This window comes from Cyprinus carpio, chromosome A7 (assembly GCF_018340385.1).
Source record: "Cyprinus carpio isolate SPL01 chromosome A7, ASM1834038v1, whole genome shotgun sequence".
Taxonomy (NCBI): Eukaryota; Metazoa; Chordata; class Actinopteri; order Cypriniformes; family Cyprinidae; genus Cyprinus; species Cyprinus carpio.
Window position 1 is genome coordinate 19,941,489 of NC_056578.1, and position 23,007 is coordinate 19,964,495.

The 23,007-nt window shown below is 37.2% G+C and overlaps 3 protein-coding genes across 6 annotated transcripts; 2 read left to right on the top strand and 1 right to left on the bottom strand.

Annotated features, from left to right (window-relative positions):
• Positions 1 to 7,684: 7,684 nt before the first annotated feature.
• On the bottom strand, positions 7,685 to 9,665 carry LOC109063117 (gamma-crystallin N-B-like). The gene is made up of 6 exons (XM_042760215.1): positions 9,529 to 9,665; positions 9,042 to 9,090; positions 8,633 to 8,754; positions 8,292 to 8,427; positions 8,005 to 8,144; positions 7,685 to 7,910 (listed from the first exon to the last, which is right to left on the bottom strand). The coding sequence occupies exons 4-6, from the start codon at positions 8,373 to 8,375 to the stop codon at positions 7,778 to 7,780; spliced, it is 357 nt and encodes a 118-aa protein (XP_042616149.1). The 5' UTR covers positions 8,376 to 8,427; positions 8,633 to 8,754; positions 9,042 to 9,090; positions 9,529 to 9,665; the 3' UTR covers positions 7,685 to 7,777.
• A 781-nt stretch (positions 9,666 to 10,446) lies between these two features.
• LOC109063116 (lactase-like protein) lies at positions 10,447 to 16,040 on the top strand. Of its 4 annotated transcripts, XM_042760211.1 has the most exons (15): positions 10,447 to 10,637; positions 10,965 to 11,066; positions 11,169 to 11,343; positions 11,794 to 11,954; positions 12,039 to 12,126; positions 12,235 to 12,344; positions 12,781 to 12,909; positions 13,112 to 13,207; positions 13,474 to 13,528; positions 13,615 to 13,776; positions 13,884 to 14,158; positions 14,269 to 14,395; positions 14,985 to 15,184; positions 15,359 to 15,422; positions 15,786 to 16,040. In XM_042760211.1, the coding sequence occupies exons 3-15, from the start codon at positions 11,217 to 11,219 to the stop codon at positions 15,899 to 15,901; spliced, it is 1,710 nt and encodes a 569-aa protein (XP_042616145.1). In that variant the 5' UTR covers positions 10,447 to 10,637; positions 10,965 to 11,066; positions 11,169 to 11,216; the 3' UTR covers positions 15,902 to 16,040. The 4 variants fall into 4 exon arrangements, with proteins under 4 accessions (XP_042616145.1, XP_042616146.1, XP_042616147.1 ...); XM_042760212.1 differs by lacking the exon at positions 10,965 to 11,066; XM_042760213.1 differs by lacking the exon at positions 10,447 to 10,637 and adding an exon at positions 15,608 to 15,681 and having other exon boundaries at positions 10,663 to 11,343.
• Positions 16,041 to 16,464: 424 nt separating this feature from the next.
• Positions 16,465 to 20,979, top strand: LOC109068707 (TIMELESS-interacting protein-like). The gene is made up of 8 exons (XM_019085462.2): positions 16,465 to 16,600; positions 17,440 to 17,591; positions 17,811 to 17,904; positions 18,458 to 18,533; positions 18,715 to 18,837; positions 19,693 to 19,747; positions 19,836 to 20,015; positions 20,200 to 20,979. Exons 2-8 carry the CDS (start codon positions 17,453 to 17,455, stop codon positions 20,427 to 20,429), a joined length of 897 nt encoding a protein of 298 aa, XP_018941007.1. The 5' UTR covers positions 16,465 to 16,600; positions 17,440 to 17,452; the 3' UTR covers positions 20,430 to 20,979.
• Positions 20,980 to 23,007: the final 2,028 nt, after the last annotated feature.

Below are 23,007 nucleotides of genomic sequence, written 5' to 3' on the forward strand. Positions count from 1 at the left end.
AACCAAGTTGGGAATAAAAAGAGAGACAGAGAAAGAGATGTATATTTCTCTATTCTTCCTCTTCTCTGATTGTGTACTACAGTCATCTGGGGAATACTTTGCATTCTTTCTCTCCTGAGGAAGTTCTCCACTCCTTTTCTTACCAGACTCTTTCTATACACAGCTTTAGATTTCTGAGAGGCCAGGGTGTTGGGCACAAAGCAGTGACAGTTCCAGATTTTTCTGAGTAACAAGTTCTCTGTGATTGAAGATTTTCCATCTCCATTAGAGAAGGCTAAAAGTAAAGAGAGAAGTTACTTAATGTGATTTTTCTTAGTGTAAGGTTTTTGTTTTTTTTTTTATTTGTGTGTTTGTGTGTATTCCTGCATGTTTCTGGAAGGAATGGGTGGGATGTTTTTATGGCGTAGTTACTTAATGTATGAATTCCCAGCATTTGGCAAGTCAGCGACTCTCCCACTAGTTCATAATCCTTGAGGAAAAAAATGTAAGACGTGGTTTATATCGCAAGTAATTGCATGTGATTCTTCTCCCAACTTTAAAGCGAGTGGCTCTGCAGTTCAGGGTTGGGAGGCCAGACCATTACCAGATCAGCTCTCAATTTCCTGACCCTGCCTTCAATGCTCTGAGCAGAGAGAGAAGATTTGAGGCAGAAACGTGTGAAATACAGAAGAGAGATTTACAGATTTGTTTGTGACTGTTATGTTATGTTCATTAATATTTTGGGGTGTTCATTCTCTGTTATATTTCATGGTCAATACAGACACAAACTCAAACACAGGGTTTCCATTCTGCTACATCTCACATAACTAATCAAATCCTTCTCTATGAACTATTTTCCTTTCAAGCATTTCTGTTTTATCTTTTCAGTTTTTTCCTTTGCCTGTATCCATGACATAGAGCAGTGGCCTATCATATATTTATCATCCATGTGAGATAAGAAAAGACATACATCAGGTGGCCCAGGGAGGAGCGTGACAGATAAAGCTTTATCAGGAGGTTCAGGAGTGTTTTTATATGAAATCCAAATATGAGCTATCTAAAAGAAATCTTGGTCCAGACAGACGGGCCAGTTTTATTATCTCTAGAGTGCATGGTTTTGGACCTTCACCCATCTAGGACTAAATCTATTGACTTAAACCATGAAAAAAGCTATGTTCACATGCATGAACTATGTTTCGCTCCTTCTCTTCTCTAATATGCACACATACACAAGCAAATAAAAACATATGCTCACAGAAAAATATTCTTCTCAAATTACTAAGATTTTTTATTTTTATAAAGTTATAAAACATAATTTATGTTTCCATAAAATGGTAGCACTAGCAAGTCTCAAGTCACTCCAAGTGCTTGAGGTGAACTGTGCTTGGTTTTATTCCCTATAGGCCCATGCATGCGCACACACACACAAACTCTAGATTACAGCTTCATGGTCCCTCTCACAGTCCATAACTGGGATTGGCAATAACATGTGAATGCAGACCAGCTCTTATTTAAGCATCCACATTTATAGGCCCATAATGGGGTCAGTATAAGCACTTCTGGAACGGGCCAGAGACTGTCCAGAGCTCTCCTTCCAGAAGGCAACACATTATTCCCAAAACTGCCCAAAGCACTCTTTCCAGAAGGCTGTACATTATTGCTATATAGCAGAATGAGGCATTGCTGTATTCATTGCCTATATAAAGCAAAACCATGTCTAATTAATTTAATGTAATTCATGCATGAATTAAATAAGTTTGAAATCTACGACCATAATCTGTTAATGAATGTAGGGTTAAGGTGCATAGATTACCACTTTTGATATCATGTAAATTCATCCCCCGCACTTTTTCGGGCAAGTGTGTTCGCATAGAGGTTTTCAAGAGCTGGTGTGAAAAAAGATAGATTTAAACTCAAAGAGACAGGATAGTCTGCGCATGACCTGATGTTTTATTCGGACCCAGAATAAGGCGAGATGAACATCACAGATCGCTAAACACTCATGCAGTGTGTGTTTCATTCACGCGCAGAAAGTCGAACCAGGAAATGGACAAAAGCGTCCAGTTATTGCGGTGTGAAAACAGCAATATGAGACAAACAGAAACGTTTGGAAACATGAAGACATTAAACATACGATTGCGACAATATATGGTTTATTTGTGTTTTTCAAGTCATCTCCAGGTAATAAATAAAGTAAGTACATGAACAATGCAGTGCTAATTGATGTAGCATTTATTACAGTATAGAAACTATTCTTCCTTATTGTTAATGAAGAAAAAAGTTTATTTGTCAAAGTATAGCAAAACATTAACAAGTTTTATCATTAAAAGTTAAATTAAAGTAATGTATTGTGATGTTTCACGTTTCAGAACATCTGAGTAGAATTGTTTCACGTTTCTTCGATGAATAGAAAGTTCAGAAAAAACAGCATTTATCTGAAATAGAAATCTTTTGTACTTTTGAATGATATAGTGTATTGTTACAAAACTTTTTATTTCATAAATGCTGATCTTTGGATCGTTCTATTCATCAAAGAATCATTAGAAAAAACTGTTTTAAATATTAATAATAATAATAATTTTAAAAGGTTTCTAGAGCAGAATATTAGCATATTAGAATGATTTCTGAAGGATGTGACACTGAAGGATGGAGTAATGATGCTGAAAATTCAGCTTTGATCAAAGTGGTAAATTACATTTTAAAATATATTCAAATAGAAAGCAGTTATTTTAAATAGTAAAAATATTTCACAACATTACTACTTTTGCTGTACTTTGGATCAAATAAATGCAGGCTTGGTGAGCAGAAGAGACTTTATAAAATATCTTACTGCTCAAAAACTGTTGACTGGTATATAGATTACAGAAATGTTATACTGTAATGTTTATATATATATATATATATATATATATAAATATATATATATATATATATATATATATATATATATATATATATATATATATAGTATATATATAATTTCTGTCCCCCTCACTTCTGAAATGATGGCTACGTCCCTGGTGCGGTTTATTAATCATATTCTAATTTACTGCGCATTGGACGAATGTGTAGCACTATCTATAATTTTACAAAATGCCAAAACAACTTTCACACACACACAGACACACACACACACACACACACACACACACACACAAACTAAGCGTGAAATAAGTAGGCTATGGAGAGTTATGAAATGACCTGGTAGTGTATATCTCTGCAGCCAGGCAAGAGGGCTGTGGCATGCCTGTGTTATTGAGTAAACCACTTTGGCCTGTGTTTGTGTTTGATAGGATCGGGGGCTCAGTGGGTGGTGCAAGACTCTGGTAACAGAGTAGGCCTACTGAAGCTTTAAAAACTCCTTGCTGTTTTGGGGGCTTTTTCTTTAGCCCAGCCTCCATGCCGAAAGGAAGGGCTGAAATGTAAACATCCAAACATGCTCGGGCCCTTTTAAAAGTCTGTTTTCCAGCCTCCACTCTTAATTGGAAACAGACAGTGGCCTTGTATGCAGAGGTGGGGTTAAAGCTCAGATGCTACACAGACAGGCTGCAAATCCCACTCACAATCTTTGATGTGATGTTTCACTCGTTCAAACAAATTAAAGGTTATAAAGCTCATTATATCTGTATGATTGATTACTAGAATATGAGTGTTTCTTAGGGTGACATAATACGTATGGATAAGAAATATTTACTTGAATTTGAAATTATTTACCTGTATATCCCACCTTAATTCTTCCTCCAAGAGAAAATAGTCAACGTACAAAGCAATTGGGCTAGTGACAAGATAAGCACAGCAACAATATTTCAGTATTTACTGAGTCCTCTGTGTTCATTTTCACTACAATTGAGAACTGAGATGCAAGGTGGCATTAATTTTGTTCGTTTGAACCAATCAAGAGAGCGTGAATCCGCGTGTGATACGTTACATGTGAAAGTAGTGCCAGTGTTGTGCCTAATTCTGCACCCCCACCCTGCCAGATTATGCGTCGTCTAATATTGGTAGGTTTATGAATAGGCGTGGGGGAGGGGCTAGGATTAAGGGCGGGGTTGGGATTATGCAATCAGTTAGCGATTTCAACTAGGGGATGCATAATCTGGAAGGGGTGCAGAATTCGGCACAAGACTATGCTACCAACACTGTCAGAACATTGGGGCAACACCGGATTCATTTCCCTGTGCTGATTGGTACCGTGGTGCTTCGCATTCCCTTTTCCTCTGAAATATTCCTGAAGGACATCTAATAAATCGTGCCATGATTTCAAAGTTCTGTCAATTTTTTTTTTTAATCTGTATGGCAGGCATTGTGTTGTTTAGGTAACTGCTTGGCTTTAAATCCTTTAAATACCTCTCAGCTCATAATCACACACACACACACATTGCTCAAAGAGCCATTACTGATGAGTGAGAGGGAAGTGAGGGAGTCAGTCCTGGCATCACTGCAAAGTTGTTAGTGCTGGCTGAATGGAGGTTAGTGCACGGGATGCTTAATTGGTCCAGTGTGCATGTGTGCGAGCATTGGTGATAATTGTGGTTCACAGGTGGCCACAGTGGTGGCCGTCCAAGCTTTGAGTTCATACCAGGGGCTGGGACAAAAGATAAAAGATTCTAAAGCTCTTTGTTATTGACTGTGGTCAAAGCTTCTGGCCATCCCTGTGTCCGCCTAGACATGAGTTCATAAGTCTCTAATCCTAAAAATTCAAACAAGAGCCTTATGCAAAGAACGCAAAATGATGTTTAGATCACATGGCAGCATTTACGTTCAGAGTAACAACAAGTATCAGGAAACAGTTATGCTTTTCTATCTTCTTCTGCTTTCGAACTCTCAATAGATTAAAAAAAGTGCATGAAGATAATTAAAACTGCTGAGAAAAACTAATTCTTGTAATTGTGCCAACAGTTCAGTACAGCCTCATAATGATGAGCTCAAAAATGTGTTCAAATGTCCAATGTTTTCAAATCAAAGCGATTAAGGAAATTTTAGTGGCATTATAGCAAAAATACCCCGGATAAACCTTTCTTGGCGCCTCCTATCAGATATTGTTATCAGATAATGGAGAAATTCCTTCAAACACAGATATGCCATTAGCATTGAGCATGCAGTGTCCCGGGGCATTTCCCTTCTTTGTTGACTAAAGGACCAAAAACATGTTGAAACGAGATGCCACGCTGCAAAGCGGCATGTAGCATCAAGATTTTCCTGATAATCATACTGAAATAGCTTGTCAGACATGAAAGAGTTTGCGTTTAAGCCTCGCAGGGTGTTTTCTGGTGAGATCATCTTTCTGTAACATAGACCAAGCAAAATGGCTGAGAGCGCAAGAACATTGTGCACTGATGGAGTGATATGCTGCAAATGAGTCAAAACACAGAGGATATGTGGTGTGGTATTATCTTCAATTTAGTAGTGCTTAAGTCAGGCAAAATCAGAATATTTTTTGAAATGCACTCTTATTTTGAATGATATTTCCTCATTGGTGTCAATGTACTTTTCCTCATGGGCCTACATCAAGTAGGAGGAGTTTCCCAGAATGGATTGACAGAAACAACGTGACATTCATGTCTGTTACTGCCACGGTTGAGAGAGTGAGTGAATTTCAGTTTTCACTGTGACACTGCTGTAGATCGAGGGTCACACTTGGATAGAAGCCGTTTCATAAGGAAGTAACTAAGGATTTAAACACTCTGAGATACTGTGTGAACGAAACCAAACCAGACCGAGATAATAACTGCCATTAAGGTGTGCAGCACTGTGAGGTGTGTGCTTGTTTCGCCCTCTGTCACGTAGTACTGTAATTATGTAACATGAAGACTGTGAAGTTTGGCTTATGGATTACAGTAAATGCAATCACTGAAAGAATAGGAAAAGAGGGCAAACAGCTTTTACAGTACAACCAATGTGTGGTATGTTTATAAATGTAAACGCACATACCATATAGTCACACTGAGAGGAAGAGGGATTCAAATTCTAATCGTTAAAACATGACTTGCGGGTTGCCGTGTGGATGTATATGTTTTGTGTATGTGTTTGTGGGATTGAACTCAAGCAAGAGGAATGCTGTGTATGGGTGGTCAATTAGTTTACTATTTCATCTGTGACCAACTGGCTTACTGGAAAGAAACATAGGATCCTTTCCATTCAACAGGCCATGCCACCTTCAAGGTCAGACTATGAGTGTTTGTTTGTGTGTGTGGCACAGAGGGAAAAAAGTTTTGTGATGGACTTCCTGCCCCGAGCTCCCAAAAAAACAACATACTCTGTATGCATTCTTATTTCTTCTGTTTAAATCACAGGCCTTAAATGTAAGAGCAAAACAGCTGTATTTGCCTATAATTTTCTATTGCTTACACATACACTGCTGTTCAAAGATTTGAAGTTGGTAAGATTTGTAACGTTTAAAGTCTCTTATGCTCACCAAGACTGCATTTATTTGATCAGAAATACAGTAAAACAGTAATATGGTGAAATATTATTACAGTTTAAAATAATTTTCTTCTATTTTAATATATTTAAATGGCAGTTTATTCCATGAGACATTTTTCATGCTTCTTTAATAAATAGAAAGTTCAAAAGAAAAAAGTTTTTTTGAAATAGAAATATTTTGTGACACCAAACTTTTGAATGGAAGTTCATATTTGTATGTCTCAGCATTATTTCAAATCAGTATATTCTCTGTGAAATATCAAGTTGTTTTTGCTGTTCACTTACATAATATATTCATTTATATTACAAATGTAACAATATTTTTATATATTATATGAGTCCTGTTTCACAGTAAATAATTTGATTTTTTATTTTATTATTATTATTATTTTTTTTTTTTACTTTTTTTAATCCCAGGGCAACATTTTCATGTACCACGATAGTACAAGAGCAACATTAACTGCAGCAACAGCAGTGGTAACAGTAAAATCAGCACTAATAGGAACAATACTAGCTGTAATACTAATTTTATAGAATAAATAGACTGCCAGTGGTTAACATAATGGTTGTCAAACATTTGTTTATAATCACATAAACCTCTTTTCACTCATGGCTCTCTCATTCCCTGTACTTCCTTTTCTGTGAGACATAATCCTAAACCAGTTTGCGTTCTTTCTACCCCTCTGCTGCGTCTACACTGGTGGGTACCTCCAGGCTGCTGTGGTGACCGTGAGAGAGATGTAGCACAATGTCATCAGCACGACAGGGGCACAGCAACTGCTACTCCCACGACCCACAGAAATATCTACACCAGCCTTTAGAGAGCACGACAGCGTGTGTCTGTCAGTCCAACACAGAGCTAAAGCCAGTGTGAATTCCTCAGCGTTTGCTCAAATATACACAGATGAGCTCCACAGCTGCTCTTTAAAGGATTCGGATCATAGAAGAGAGGGCAAAGCTGTGAGCTCACAGTTCCTATTAGCATCCCATGTCTAATGATGCGTCCCATCAGGGCAGGAAACAGTGCTGTAATATCCTGGGAACAATCCTGGAGCTGTGCTAAAAGACTATCTTAAGATGGTGGTGGCTCTGACATGCCAGGTAACAATATACCAGACGGGCTGGCGTTGCAGAAACTCCAATGCGCATGATGTGTTTCACCACTAGAGGGCAACACAACACCCATTCTTGCATCTGAAAAGTGTTTGGAGAACTTTTCATCTTTAAGATACCTGATGAATTATGTAATTCCTGTTTGATAACTTAAGCACAGACAACAATATTTGTCTTTTTCATCAGTTTATTACTAAAATAGGTGTTCTGTATTGTTTGTATAAAGAGCTGACAGATGTGGGGATTTTTCAGGGGATTTTGTTTAGCTGAAGCGGACACGGCGAATTGAGCCAATGGTGCTGTTTTGAGCACCCCAGTCAGAGAAGCTGTTGTAGTCCTTCTTCTCCAGGAGGTAATGGGCTCCTCTGTAGTTAGGCTCCTGGTACGCCACCCAGCTGTGGTCAGGAGAGAGAGGTGGGAAATGCTAAAATATGCACACAACACTGAATAAATAGCTCAGTACTTTAACAGAAGTGAAATTGTACTCACGTTCCGCCCATTACTCTGATGGAGGACACTCTGTTAAGGTTGTAACGGCTCATCAGGTTGGGGATGTCATCATGAAGCTCTGTCTTCTTGCCTGAGAATCCTGCCCTCTCAAACAGCTGTGCACGGGGAGGGTTATTGTCCTAGACCATGAAATACAGACAAACAAACAATTTTTGCGTTTATGATTTTGGACCATCACATGTTTCCTTTTTTTTTTTTTACAACCAGTGGAAATGTAATTTGTTTTATAATATTTTTATTATTATTGAATAAAATAAGTGTCTCACTTGTTTCACAGCACGAACAGAGGAGATGTGGTCACCCTGCGCACACCACCTATCAGTGCAGTTGTACTCCCCCCTGTCAAACATGTCCCACAAGTACTGACGTCCTCGGAAGTTCTCATGTTCATATGCCAACCATCTACACAAGAACACATATCACAGTTGAAATGTAAAACATAGCTAAATAGGCTTAATTTGGCAAAATGTCATTACATTTAACAAAAAAAAAAGCAAAAATGATTTAATTTAGCTATAAAAATGTTGATTGAATCAAAATGTGTAGTAATGTTGCATTTAAAAATGTTAAAATAAGGTCTTGTGATACAAAACTACCATGTACTCACGCTCCACTCTCCACCTGGACAGAGTTGCATCTGTCAGGAAAATTTTTTTCACTCAGTTTCTGACAGTCAGAGGTCAGGTCCAGTCGCCGACCTGCAAAGTTCCTCTGCTCGAAAAGGGTCACCTGGAAAACACACAAACTAATGTTAAAAAAACGCCACTTGAACGTACATTCATTCAAGTATTTAATAAGCACAATAGAATTAAAATAATTGTGGGAAAATACAGATACTAAAACCTAGCTACGTTTTTTTTTAAACACCACTAAAACAGCATAAGAAGAAATAAACAGAGTAGCAAACAGTTAACAGAAAATTCCCTACTGATATATTATTCATCAGCATCAAACTCAATGCTGAGTCACTATGCAGGGATAAACTATAAAATACTGCCATCAAAATAAACTCTTACCCTCCCACTGGACCCGTAGAAGGCACGTTGGAGCACAGACCCCAGCTTGCTAGTGACAAAAAGTCAAATACTCTTAGCACATTTTCAAACATAAACATCAACAATCAAACAATTTCCATCAAAAATGAAAGAAGCCAGCTTTTTGCTTTTTTTTTTTAAGTGGATTCTTTTCTTTCCAAATGTTTATGATATAACATTTAAATTAAAGTTAAATTTTATTTGTTCCATAGCAAGGTAAATGTATATTTGTGTACATTTATGTGTGGAACAATTCAGTTTACCATTTAAAGCACAGTAGTATGTTATTTCAGGGCTGTCTAAATGGTACGGTTGTAATCAGAACTATATATTTTCTCTCTTTCACAAATCTGTAATGAGTCATGGATGTTGGTCTGCCTTTTTCTGCAATGATTAATATAGTCCTCTTGGGAGGTGCAGATCTGATTGAAACTCGAAAATTTGGTGTCCAAATGCACCGCAAACATACCTGTTTTTTTTGGCTAGCTCGGGGACCTTAGTAAAGATGTTTATGTCAGCTCGTGGTGGCCACTAAGACGGTCCTTAAATACAGCAGGTACATAGAAACAGGGAGTGCTAGAATGCTCATACTCTTTCTGCTGCTCTCTCTGTAGTCTGTCTCTGTATTGATATGCTAAACACATACAGCATGCTATGTTTTGTAAATGCCTTTAACTATATGTGCATAGAGAAACTCAAATGCACACATGTAAAAGCTTAAACACACATCAGTAGAACATGCAAGAGAACACATGTAAACATAATAAACCAACATACATTAAACAAATTCTCCTTCATATACACCTAAACACACAACACAGGAACATACACGTACAGTAAAAGAGTGCAGTGTCAACCCTTTCTGAAACAATTCAACATTCTTTTCAATGCATGTTGTAACTGTATTCATGTTTGAACTGAGGCACCAGCAAGTAACCACACATATGTATAGTAGAGATCAATCCAACCATGATTTTCAATAATAATGATCTATATTTATTATCCAGTTCAGTCTGAATTGGATTATACTTTTATATATATTATATTCTGCACTCTATAAAATAACATGCATTATAAATAAATGACTAACTTATCCTCTAACAGCTAAACAACCAATTATTATTTTTTTTTATTTATTTGTTTGTTTTTGCTGACTTATTTAATAACATCCATCCTTTATTAAAAAACAGAATTGGTTCAGAAATGCTGGTTGAAATCTGAACATCTTCCCCTTTTTCATAGCATAAATTTGTATTTCCCCCTTGGGGGCAAAAATGCAAGGGTATCACCCACACCAGCATCAACTTTGCTTACAGAGTCAAATGTTCAATTCTATAAAACATGTTAGGAGCAGCACTTTTCCCCTCTCAACCCACTGAATTTGAATAGTGGGTATTTGAGCCTGTGTGTGGCTCCTGAATGGAGCTCGGATCTACTCGATGCTTCGCTACTGTTTTGTGCTCACAGGCACACAGGCACTGGACAGCTTTGTGAGGGTGAATGAAGTTCAGAAGCTTAGGTAACCTTCTGGCACTTTGGAGTGGATTCCAGTCGAGACAAATGTGAGGCCTGGAGCAGGTATATGTCTATATGTGCAAATCTAGATAGAGGGAGAATCTGAGAGAGAGGGTGAGAGGAGGGAGAGAGACATGAGACGGGGCAAAGCTACTGGTTCCTGTGTAAAGAAGGGAGCGTTTTAATCATCATCTCATCCTCTCTCCTCCAGATACAAACTTATATCTCCTCTCTTTTGGATAAATATAACTGAGATGTCTTTCATATTGGCGGCTCTTGACAAACTGACTTACTTTTTGTCACTGATAGCCTTTTGTGTCAGTTTGTCTTATAGCTGGCTGAAATGAGAGTTAATTCATCTGATCTTATCTGGGTTTGGAAAAATTTTAGGGCATTTACGGCTGATTGCACGTGGATTGTGACAGCTTTTTAGTTTGTGATGCATCATTGATATGCTTCAGCTTCGAATGCTTTGAAAACTGACCACTCTGAGTATGTTTCTTTTTGGGGTTTTTTTTGTTTTTTAAATGAGGAATACTGACCTAAAGTGTCTTTATATATGCATATTTAAGAGTTGAGGAAACGTTTTCAAAGGTGTGTAGGTGCTACTGGTGAAAAACAAACTCCTGTGAGAATAAGAGGATGCTACAACACAGTGTGCTGAGGATATGCCACATTCTTCTGTTGGCAATGCGCATTTTTGCCAGTGAAGACTTTGACTGGACCAAGAACAAAATGGGATCATTTCAGTATGGCACATTTCCTTCAGGTAAAGCATTACTCATAACAGCAAATAACACTTTTACAAACAACAGCAAATAGAAGTGTGTTCTTTAAGAACAAATATCAAAATATAAAGACAATATATCGATTCTGTAATTATATAAAGTGATATATCATGCAGAATATGCAGAATATGTAAAGTATAAAGCAAGTAAATAACACTGTAAATAATAATCCTGTCTTACTTAAAAGCATAAGTCACCCAAAAATGAAAATACTGTCATCTCACCCTCAAGCTGTCACAAACCTGTATGAATTTCTTTTCTTCTGCTGAATACAAATAAAATATTTTGAATAATGTCAGTAACATTTGATATTATTTTAGATAAATTATTAATTTTCAGGATTCTATATAATGAATGCACATACTGTATTCACAAGAATTAGATATACTATTTTTATATAAATAGCAAAGTGTGTATGCATACATTTTCAGGATTCTCTTGGGGCGCTGGCAGCTCAGCATATCAAACAGAAGGAGCGTGGGATAAAGATGGAAAAGGAAAGAGCATCTGGGATGTGTTTTCTCACAAAAGAGGGAAAATTCACCTGAATGACACTGGTGACTCTTCCTGTGAAGGCTATTATAAAATAAAGGTGCTATGATTTCTTGATCAGAAATACACAATGATGTATATAGATGCTTTGGTTCTAAGATAATCTTTTTAATGTATGTTTTAGGATGATATTGCACTGATGAAAGACATGAATCTGAACCACTATCTCTTTTCCATCTCCTGGCCAAGGATTCTGCCCAGTGGCATTAAGAGTAATTCAAATTAATTATGCCAAATAAAAAAAAAAATTTTTTTCTTGAAATGTTTAAGAGTAATTACCCAAAGTTTTTCTGATTTTTTTTTGTTTTTTGTTTTTTTAGATGACTACATCAATGAGAAAGGGATAGAGCACTATGATAACCTAATTAATATGCTTCTGGAGAACAGAATGACACCCATTGTGACTCTCTACCATTGGGACTTACCTCAGGTAAAACAAAATCCCCACACAGGCAGACAATGACTGCGTCTGAAAGCACATACTGTATGTACTGTCCAGTAGGTACTACATTTGGTTTGAAACTGATTTCATGACCATTAAAAAGTATGTTCTATATAGAATGAATATGGGAAGTATGAATTAAATTTGGACATACTACATCTGCCATGTTGTCACTGTCACTGCTTTGCTCCTCTCCCATGGTATCATAGGATATTAAACTGTCCATTGGATGCACATATTAGAATCTAGTCAGAAGTAGTAGGTCATTCGGGAACTTGTCACCTACTTTTTTATGAATTCAAGTAGTATGAATTCAAACATACTCATCTTGCGTACTGTTTTTACCTACTATCTAGTGAATTAGGAATATTCAAATGCAGCAAATTCAATTTTAACTTTCAAAATCATATCTGTGCCTTTGCAGGTTCTGGAGGAGAAATATGGAGGTTGGCAAAATGCCAGTATGGTCAACTTCTTCGATGATTTTGCCAACCTGTGCTTTGAGAGATTTGGCAATCGAGTCAAATACTGGATCACCTTCAACAATCCTTGGGTAAGAATTGTAAAAGTAGCGTCCACTATTACAATTCCAGCTTGTAAATAATTTTCATGCAGTTCTTTCTCTAGAAATTCCACAATATTAAATGCAATCTCTTTCACTCTTTCATTCCTGTCATGGTTACTTTGATGTACATGAGAATAATCAGTTTATTATCTGGTTTAAAGTCTGCTCTTACACCCTTCCATATTTCCAGTCTGTTGCAGTGGAGGGTTATGAGACTGGAGAACATGCTCCTGGTCTGAAGATGAGGGGTACCGGCGCCTACAATGCTGCCCACAACATCATTAAGGTGATTAAATCCACTGCAGTCCACTGTAGTCTAATGACTACAATAACGGCGCAACAGAAATAATTATTATACTAAATTAGCAATGCAATGCTCTAATTATGGACAGCAGAGAAAATGTAAAAAAAATAATAATAATGCAAATAAGCATGCATTTAGGGATAACAAACTATGCTGAAAATATTATTGACTATATTATTTATTAATAACTGATAAAAATTCAAAGGCAGTGAAATGAAGCTCATTTTTATCCTCTGCTGCATTGACAGGCTCATACTAAGGTCTGGCACACATACGATGCCCAGTGGCGAAACAAACAGAAAGGTAGACAAATTTCAGATATTGAAATCAGCTTTTACTCTGTCAAGGCACAAAGGTCCAAACTGGTACAAGTGTTTCTGCCATTTTAGGAATGGTGGGCATCTCCCTGTCAGCTGACTGGGGAGAACCAGTGGACATCAGCAATCAGCGCGATATAGAAGCTGCTGAAAGATATGTCCAGTTCTACTTGGGCTGGTTTGCCACGCCACTCTTCCATGGAGACTATCCTCAAATAATGAAAGACTACATAGGCAAGCAAACCATAAATAAATAGAAAAAAGAAAGATAGGCTTATTTAGCTGGGGCTGATGATAATTTACAATTATTACATAAGGATTTCTGTGTTTCATTTCTGCAGGTAGGAAGAGTGCCCAGCAGGGCCTGAGTAGTTCTCGACTGCCTACTTTCAATCCTCATGAGAAAAGTTATATCAGAGGCACCTGTGACTTCCTAGGCATCAGTCACTTCACTACGCGCTACATCACACAAAAGAACTTTCCTTCCAACCGTGGAAACAGCTACTTCACTGACCGTGACCTGGCTGAGCTGGTAGACCCACAGTGGCCTGATCCTGGATCAGAGTGGCTCTACTCTGTGCCATGGGGCTTCCGCCGTCTGCTTAGCTTTGTAAAGGTATATTTATATATATATTAAAAAACTATGCAACAATTACTTCCAGACTGTGGGCAGTAGTCTGACTTTGAATGGCTGTCTTTTTGTGACTCAAATCTCTTTATTCTTAGACACAATACGGAGACCCCATTATATACATTACAGGAAATGGTGTATCAGAGAAGACGATATGCACAGAACTATGTGATGACTGGAGGATGCAGTACTTGAGGGATTACATCAATGAAATGCTCAAAGGTCAGAATCAATATAGAAATCTACAGTATGCCTTCTATCTTTAAATGCTCTTTCCAGTGGTTCTCAACAAGGAGGCCAGAACAAACCTTTATATATATATATATATATATATATATATATATATATATATATATATATATATATATATATATATATATATATATAAAACTTCATTAAGATGTCAGAAATACAAAAAATTAATTTCAGCACTCCCAGTTTCTGTTCATAAAAACATTTGAAAACAGTCAGCATTGTCATAGTATCAGCAGAAATATCAGGAGAAATATCTTAACCATTATGATGGTTATGAATGGACTATGAATACTGAGTTGGAAAATGGGAGGCCTTTCAGTCAAAAACGTCGAGAACCGCTGTCTTAGATTGAGTAATTCGACCTGATTCACAAAAACATTGAGAACATGCAAATCAAAATTTTAAGGAAACTCGATTACAGACTGACTGATATCTATAAAAATTAAAAAGGCTTCCTTCCAAGCACAGAATTCTACAGAGCTCTTCATACGTTGATGAATAAAGTCTATACAGCCACTCAAAAGAATGTTTTTGTTTGTTTGTATTTTTCATTCAGCGGTTAAAGATGGAGTAAATGTGAAAGGCTACACAGCTTGGTCATTGCTTGACAAGTTTGAGTGGGATGAGGGCTACTCTGAAAGATTTGGCCTGTTCTACGTGGACTTTGACAGCAAAAATAAACAACGCTACCCAAAAGCATCAGTTCAGTACTACAAGCGCATCATCAGCTCGAATGGTTTCCCTAATCAGAGAGAGGTAGGACTTTAACATTAAAATTGTATGCTAAATTAAATTTTGATTTCATCCTTTAAGTCAAAGTGTACAAGAGTCACAGCATGTATGTGCAATCTGTGATAAATATATATTATGTCTTCATATTATGTCTCAATTTACATCTTATGCATTTAAGTTGGATAATGTTTACCACAGATTGAAAGCTGGAAAAGAAAGGCACTGGAAACATGCACCTCAAGTAACCAGCTCCTTGCGGCAGGTTAGTGTAACTGTTGCTGACTTCTCTCCTCACTGGGCAGCACAGCCGGCAGTGATCTAGCTGGGGCAAATAAAAGAAAATTCTGTCACAAATAACATTTCCTATTTATAACCAAGCACAATATATAGAGAAGGAAGTTATATGGTAACTTTCTAACAGGAATTTTCTTTTGTTTGCCCTTTCAGCTAGAAGAAAATCCAAGGAAGATAAGGAACATGCAGATATGCCAAAGGTTTGGCCTGTGCATGATGAAGTTTAGGTACAGGGATCAGGATGTCATGTTTCATGTTTCCTGTCCAGTGCTTGTTCACTGAATGTATATCTTATATTAGTTGTCACTGACTCACCTTTGTTTTTCTCCAGATCCTCTGATCAGGCACATGGAGATGGTCACAGAGATTGTGGTCCCCACCGTGTGCACTCTCTGCATCCTCCTCAGTGCAGTCTTTCTCATGTTTCTGCTCAGAGCACGAATATAAAACAGACTGCTTCACATTTACACAACTATATCGCATGTGTCCATACATTTCTTTTTTTTTTTTATTGATTATTATTAATAATGATGACATGCTGAGACTTGTTTACATGTAACTTCAAATAAAACGGTCCACAAATGTACATCTGTGTTCATGAATTGCTGGACCATCCAAACATCTCTCAACAAATTACTCAGAGGAAAAGCTGAGGTTTGGGTGTTTGATTATGAGGCAAGAAAAGTCAGATGGACGTTTCTGAAACGTTTTGAAAACCCTATTAACAATGGCGTTTGTAAATGTGGCAAACAAACAGACAATAAAATAAATATTATAATAAATGTGTCTGTGAAACCTTTGGGGACTACAATACATACACACATATATTGCAGTATACGATCCACATGTATGAGATATGTGCTTCAATAAAGTTTGAAACCCTGCATTATCTCTACTTTGGTATTTTGATGTGTCTACTCGATAAAGTAGATAAAGTAGATCTTGTCGCGCTCCGCGCCGGTAGACGTCGCACTTCTCATCCGCCACACGAACAGTGACGCGACAGAACCGCTGACGCTCGTCGTAGCAGAGATTTGATTGGCTGAGCGGAAAGCCGCGGTAGACACTCTGCCTCTCTGCGCTGTGTTGATGATCTCTCGCGCTGCGGTCGGGGTTGAAGTTTCGTCCTTTGAGAGCACATGTTCAGTAAGTTCGATGGACCGCACTGATATTCAACTTTTCACTAAAATTACAGTGACATCGGTTGGGTTTGACATCTAGACATGGGCGAAGAGGAGGGCGATGTGCGGATAGACACTGTCTGGCGCCAAAATGCTGTGACAATAACAAAACAACTCTCCTTTACCATTAACATCCGTTCAATTCGACCACTAAACTATGATTGTATGTGTGCTAATACAAGGATGACTTACGATAATTAAATTATGTGACATTGTTTTGTACCGTTTATGTACTTTTCAGACTATTTTAAAAACCCGTAACGTTAATCTTTTCATAAAATTATGAGTGTGTGACATTGTTTGGGCGAATATAGCGTGCAGCGGGTAACGTTTCTTTATTGTTCAACATTTTAACAGTTTAATAGACTAAACAGCGTATCTGCGACAGTATAAAGTCGTTTAATTTATGATTGGCTTTCTGTTTGTAAACAACTCGCTGTTACTAGAATTGCGTTACAGAAGCAATATTGTGGTGACAGGTTGTTTCTTAAAACTTTACATTAAAAATATTACTAATGCTAAATAATTTACAACGTACAGGATTTATTTATAATAGTATAAATATATTTAATTTCACAATTTAAAAATATTTTAATAAGAATTAATATGAAATGTTATATTTAATGTATATTTGACCAGTATTTGGTCACTTTGATCATGTAGATACTGTTATACTGTAGGTTCTGTTCAGAAACACATTTAAAAGTGAAACCGCCAGTGAACTTAATTCATGTCAACACCACTGAAAGTAGAATTAAATTGTATTTATGTTGTAGGATTGATCATATGCTCCTATCTCTACAGGATCCCATGCACCATGCTCGATCCCTTAGAAAATGGCCTGCTAGATGTCCCAGATTATGAGCACACAGAGGACGAGAGGTTCCCTCCTCTGCCTCCTCCATCATCTCCTGGTCGGGGAGATGTCGAGGAGGATCCTTTTGGAAATGCAGAGGGTCTGTTTTTCATTCTTAACCATTCTAAAAATTTAGATGTAAAGGGATGAATGGTGCTTATATGTTATAAGTGCTCAAAATCTTGAGCTGTGAGCTGTTCCACTTCCTCCTCCTGCGGTCCCATGCTACGTAATCCCTGCTGTTCATACTGTACATAGAAGAATCTTCTGTGGAGTTTAATCTCACGTTAGAATGAAACCCATGTTGTTTCGTGTTTAGGTGAGGAGGACGGAGATGTGTCAAAACTAGCGGAAGTGCCAGTGGCAAAAAGACGAACCGTGAAGGGGCCTCGGCCTAAACTGGATGCAAACAGGTACAGAACAAGATGGCAGTTAATTGATAATTAATAATAATAACTAGTTTGTTTTAGCAGACACATACCACTTTACCTGCGTACATACAGTTTACTCCCGGAAAGCAATATCTAGCGATTATTGTCTGCATGATTGTTTAAATTGTCACAAGATGTAAACTGTATTTTTACACAGTTCTGTATATAAAGTTGGATATATATTATATCCAAATGTATCTATCTGCATACATATAGTACACGCAAGAAAAGCAATATATACTGTAGAGCAAATCTCAGCAACCTGATTTTTTTTAATTGCGAAATGTAACTATATTATCAGCCAGCTCTTTACATAGCTCTAATATACTATAGAACATGTTTAACCTGCTTTATTGCTTGCTTTGTCACAAAATGTAAACTATATTACAAAGTAATTAGGATATTATAAACATTGGCCTCATGATTTTCTCTATTACTGTTTTGAAACAGTGTTTAAATTGTGAAAAGTGCTATAAATCAGTTTGACTTGACTTGGTGTTTAAAGTGCACCTCTTTCATCTCTTCTCTCTTTTAGGTTGATTTCTGAGAAGGGTCTTCCAGCTTTGCGTACTTTATTTGATGATGTTAAGTTCAAAGGAAAAGGGCACGAGGTAATGGCTCATTTTTCACTTCATCCTTTCCATTTTTGTGTGAAATATTAAAAAATACTCCTGAATTTATTGTAATTTGATTACAAATCCTGTTGTTCCAGCATTTATGTATATGAATGAATCAAAGTGATCTGTAAATATAGTAGTCAGTGCTCACCCTCTTCATTAATTTCTGATTCAGGCAGAGAATCTGAAGCTCCTCTTGCAGAAAATGGAAAACTGGGCCCATCGCCTGTATCCTAAAATGCAGTTTGAGGAGTTCATTGATAAAGTGGAGAGTCTGGGAAGTAAAAAAGAAGTTCAGGTAAGATGTCGACATGAACAAGAACAATTTTTTCTTGAGGCAAATTCAAGCTTAAATAGGTTGTTTAAAGTTCACTTAAATTAAAAGTTATATTTTTCCAAGCCTGCTCAATGTTAAAATTGATGGCTTACAATTATACTGTAATGTTGAATGGATTGATTTATGGCTAAAATTGAGGTGAAAATGCATTTAATAGACATCAGTAGCAGTACTGGTCTTTATTAATAATAGGATACTTATTAAAAAGATGCCATTAAACAGATATTTAAACTAGTATATCACCTTTACGTTGTTTCTACGTTAGTTTGGAGGTTCAGTGTGAAATTATGACAAAATATTAATATGCAATTAATCACGATTAATTACAGAAAATGTGCAAATCTTTTTTTTTTTTTTTTTATCGACTTGACAGATAGCACTAATGTTAGGCTTTTATAGATGTTGGTGTTGGTAATATTAGTAGATTTTACTGTTGAATATGCATTTAAATTTAATTTATAATTTTATAGGCCCCCCCAGAAAGAGATCGGGACGACCCCCTTCAAAACTTCAATTCAGTTATCTGGCCCTCAAATGAAACTAATCCGATAGCCCCGTCTTAGTCTCGCAGTTTTTTTTTGATGCCACACCATGATTGCCATGTTTCTAATGTTACATTTGTGCTTTAACAACATTACATAGGAATTAAAGCACATATACTTCTGTTTAATCAACATCAAGAATTCATCCTGTGTCAACACAATATTTAATCCAGGAACTGTGGACCTCATTAAAAAACTCAATGTGTGATCTTGTACATCCTTCATGTAAGTTGTGTGCATCATTTGTTAACGCTGTACTTTGTTTCTCCATTAGACATGTCTAAAACGAATTCGATTGGACATGCCAATAACACATGAAGACTACGTTGGTAATGATACCATTCAACTTTTGACTGTCTTACAGTACTATTGAAAGCAGCAGGTAAAAATTCATCGACTTTTTCTACTTCCCTTCAGAGGAGGGTGAGGGTCGAGTACCGGAAGAGTCTGATCCAGTTGGAGATGAAGGTTTCCCTGAAGATCCGTTTGTCCATTCTACTCCTGCTCCAGCCTCTCTCACTGAGGAACAGCAGCGGCGCATAGAGCTCAACAAACGGCTGGCTCTGGAGAGGAGACTTGCGAAGCAGAAACAGCTAGGTGTGTGGAGTCATTTAATGTCATCACCATCATGTGGGTGTTTGTGTGGTGTGTTATGATTCAAATGAAAGTTCTCTCATTCGCCTCTAGTCCTGGAAAAAAATCTGGGTCCATTGTTATGCATATTGATTCATCTGCTTCAATCTCATTTTTGTATCACTATTTGATACTTTCTCCCCTCCAGAATCCTCTCAGAATTCCCTCCAGGATGCAGATGCAGATGAACCATCAACCAGTTCTTCAGGACAGTACCTCAGTCAAGAGAATCAGGCCACTTTCGAACAGAGCACCTCAGCACAAACGCCACTCAAACAAAAGACAACTGCTTTTCAGAATTCCCCTTTATATGATAATGAGTGTGCTAGTCCAGTTCCAAATGGCATAGTTGATGATGATGATGATGATAGCAATTGAACCAATCCTCCCCTTTTGTACCGAGAGGACTATGAATAAATTAAGTCTTTTTGAGAAGGGCAACGGCAGTCAGTCGGGCTTTTTCACATTTAACCGTATAAAATCTTCATCTTTTGCATCTCATTGGCATATTTTGTAATGCCAGCCTTGGGCATGATCACCATTAATGATCTTATACATACATTAATCTAGTTCAGCGTGCTTGCATTTTGTCATATCTTTTATCCTCTGTGAGGATTTTGAAATATATATTTGCTCAAATTCAAAACATTTCCCGTCATTTTATTCTCAGGTTCACAGTAAGCTCAGTGTGAACCTGAGATTAAAATCACCACTTTCTTATTATTGGCTAGAGTTTATTATAATGTCCTAATGTAAGTTCACAATACTACAGGACAAAGAGCTTTTGAGGTTGACCCATTACTTTTTTTTTTTTTTTTTTTTTTTGAAAATGCCAGTTTGTCATCACCTTCTAATGTTACTGTCAGTTATGTTTATCCCTGTTCTCTTATTTCAGTGTCAATTTTTCTGAATAAAAATGTAGAAAACCCTTTGTGTATATGTATATTTTGAAGTACACAACTTTTACAATCTGAACAGATTTTAAAACACTAGGCGTCATACTAATCGACTAAGGATCACACACTGCCATACTTTAAAGTCCTTGGAACACAAAATAACTATGCACCTTGTTGCTAGGAGACACATGGCAAATGAAAATGTTTTTTTAGCTCAAGACTGATTCTGTGCAACTAGTTAATTTTATATTGGGGCAAAAGTTGTGTAGTGTATTCCGGCCTTTAGTGGCGATGATTAAGTGCCTTGCACATTGATTCTGTAGCATCATAGAAGAAAAAGAAATGTGAATCATAAAAACATTACATATAAAAATACATTTTATTTCTAAAAATATTAATATAATAATATTAATAAAAGCAGTAACAATACAAACATATGGGAAATCTATAAACCTGCTTCAAAAATATTTATGTTACATGCTGTTTTTTTATTTAATTTCATTTGACTCATTGCTATTAAAACTTTGACACAGGAAGATGATGTCTAGAGTGTATTTGCAGTCCAAAAGCTGGCCTTCGAATATAAAGCCATTGGCTTCACAGGAAACTAAGGTGAGGAATCTGACCAGTTTCCTGGTTTCTCAGCAAAAGAGGAAGAAGGAAATTCATGGATGTCAGAGAATGTAACAGACACATATCTATGACGGTCCAAATAAAGGTGTCACAAACAATGTGATTTTTGCTGTTTGCTGAGAATGTACTTACTGTAACGTCGTCAAAGAGGTCAAATGTATGCGTTCCAGTGCTGGTACATGTGCTGATCCTGTCAGTATATCTCTGCAATGTCCCAGCCTTCCACTCGCACCTTCCATCTCTATCGACACTGACCACCTGACCCTCTCGATTCTTAAGGTACACAGCTCCCTTCAAACCATACCGGTGTGAACAGATACGTGCTACAGCAGCTCGAAATCAATCATCATTTCCACATTATATGCAGGAGCTATTTTTGGTGTACACTTTCATTCAAAAGTTTGGGGTAACTAAGTACTATTCCATAAGCAGGTCATTACTGTGGTACAAAGGCCAGAAAACAATTAGTTTGAACAGAATAGATCACAGCATCAGCCACACAGCGCTCATCTGTCTGTAAGTCTTTGTCACGGAAGTAGAGGCACTGGAAGAGCTCTGTGGATTGCTTCTGTGCATGCTGTGCTGCCTGTCACACAAACAGAGAGTGCAGGAAGTGTTGGGGTAACTTCCCAGACAATCATTTTATTGCATGTATGAACAATGTGCTGCACACATCTGAATATTCGTGTTGAACTGTTCTGGAACAATGTTGAAATACATCTTAATCACTGATTTCTAGTTGAGTCCACTTTTGGAAAGCCAAACAAAGTAGTTTCGCTTTCACAACGAAACACACAGCGACTCCACAACAAGTCAGCGGCAGCAACAGCGAGAATCAAAGGTTAGGCCTTCTTTCTTTGCATGAACATTTGGGTGGCGTAATGCAAATCTTCCCACATTGTGACGTAGACATGTGGGGGCGTGTTTAAATGATGCATTGTATATTGTAAACTATAAAAATGAAAAAGTATTTTTATACTATTGATAATAAGTAAAAATTAGGATGTGGAGGGGTGTGGGGAGGCACCATTGTGTCGATTTTGTATGTTGTGTCAAAGTGAGGCCCAATATCTGTAAAAAAAAAAAAACCCTGCTCTATAGTCTATTAATCTCAAAGTAAACCATGAATAAAAAAAAATGTAATACTGGATAGTCAGGACCTTGTATGCCATTTGTCCTAACACTCGTCCTTGTCTCTGGGGCAGTAGCAGTATTGCTGAAACTCATTGGCCAACAGCACACAATCATGGCGAGGGTCCTTCAGTAAAGCACGCAGTCTTTTATAGTGCCTGTGCAAGAAGAAACATAATGCAACTATGAAAGCAACCTGTACAACTTACCCTTCCAGTTTTCCTGAAGGAATTTTATTCCTATTTTATTCACACACAATACTAGGAATAAGTGGCTTAATTAATAATAAGTAAATC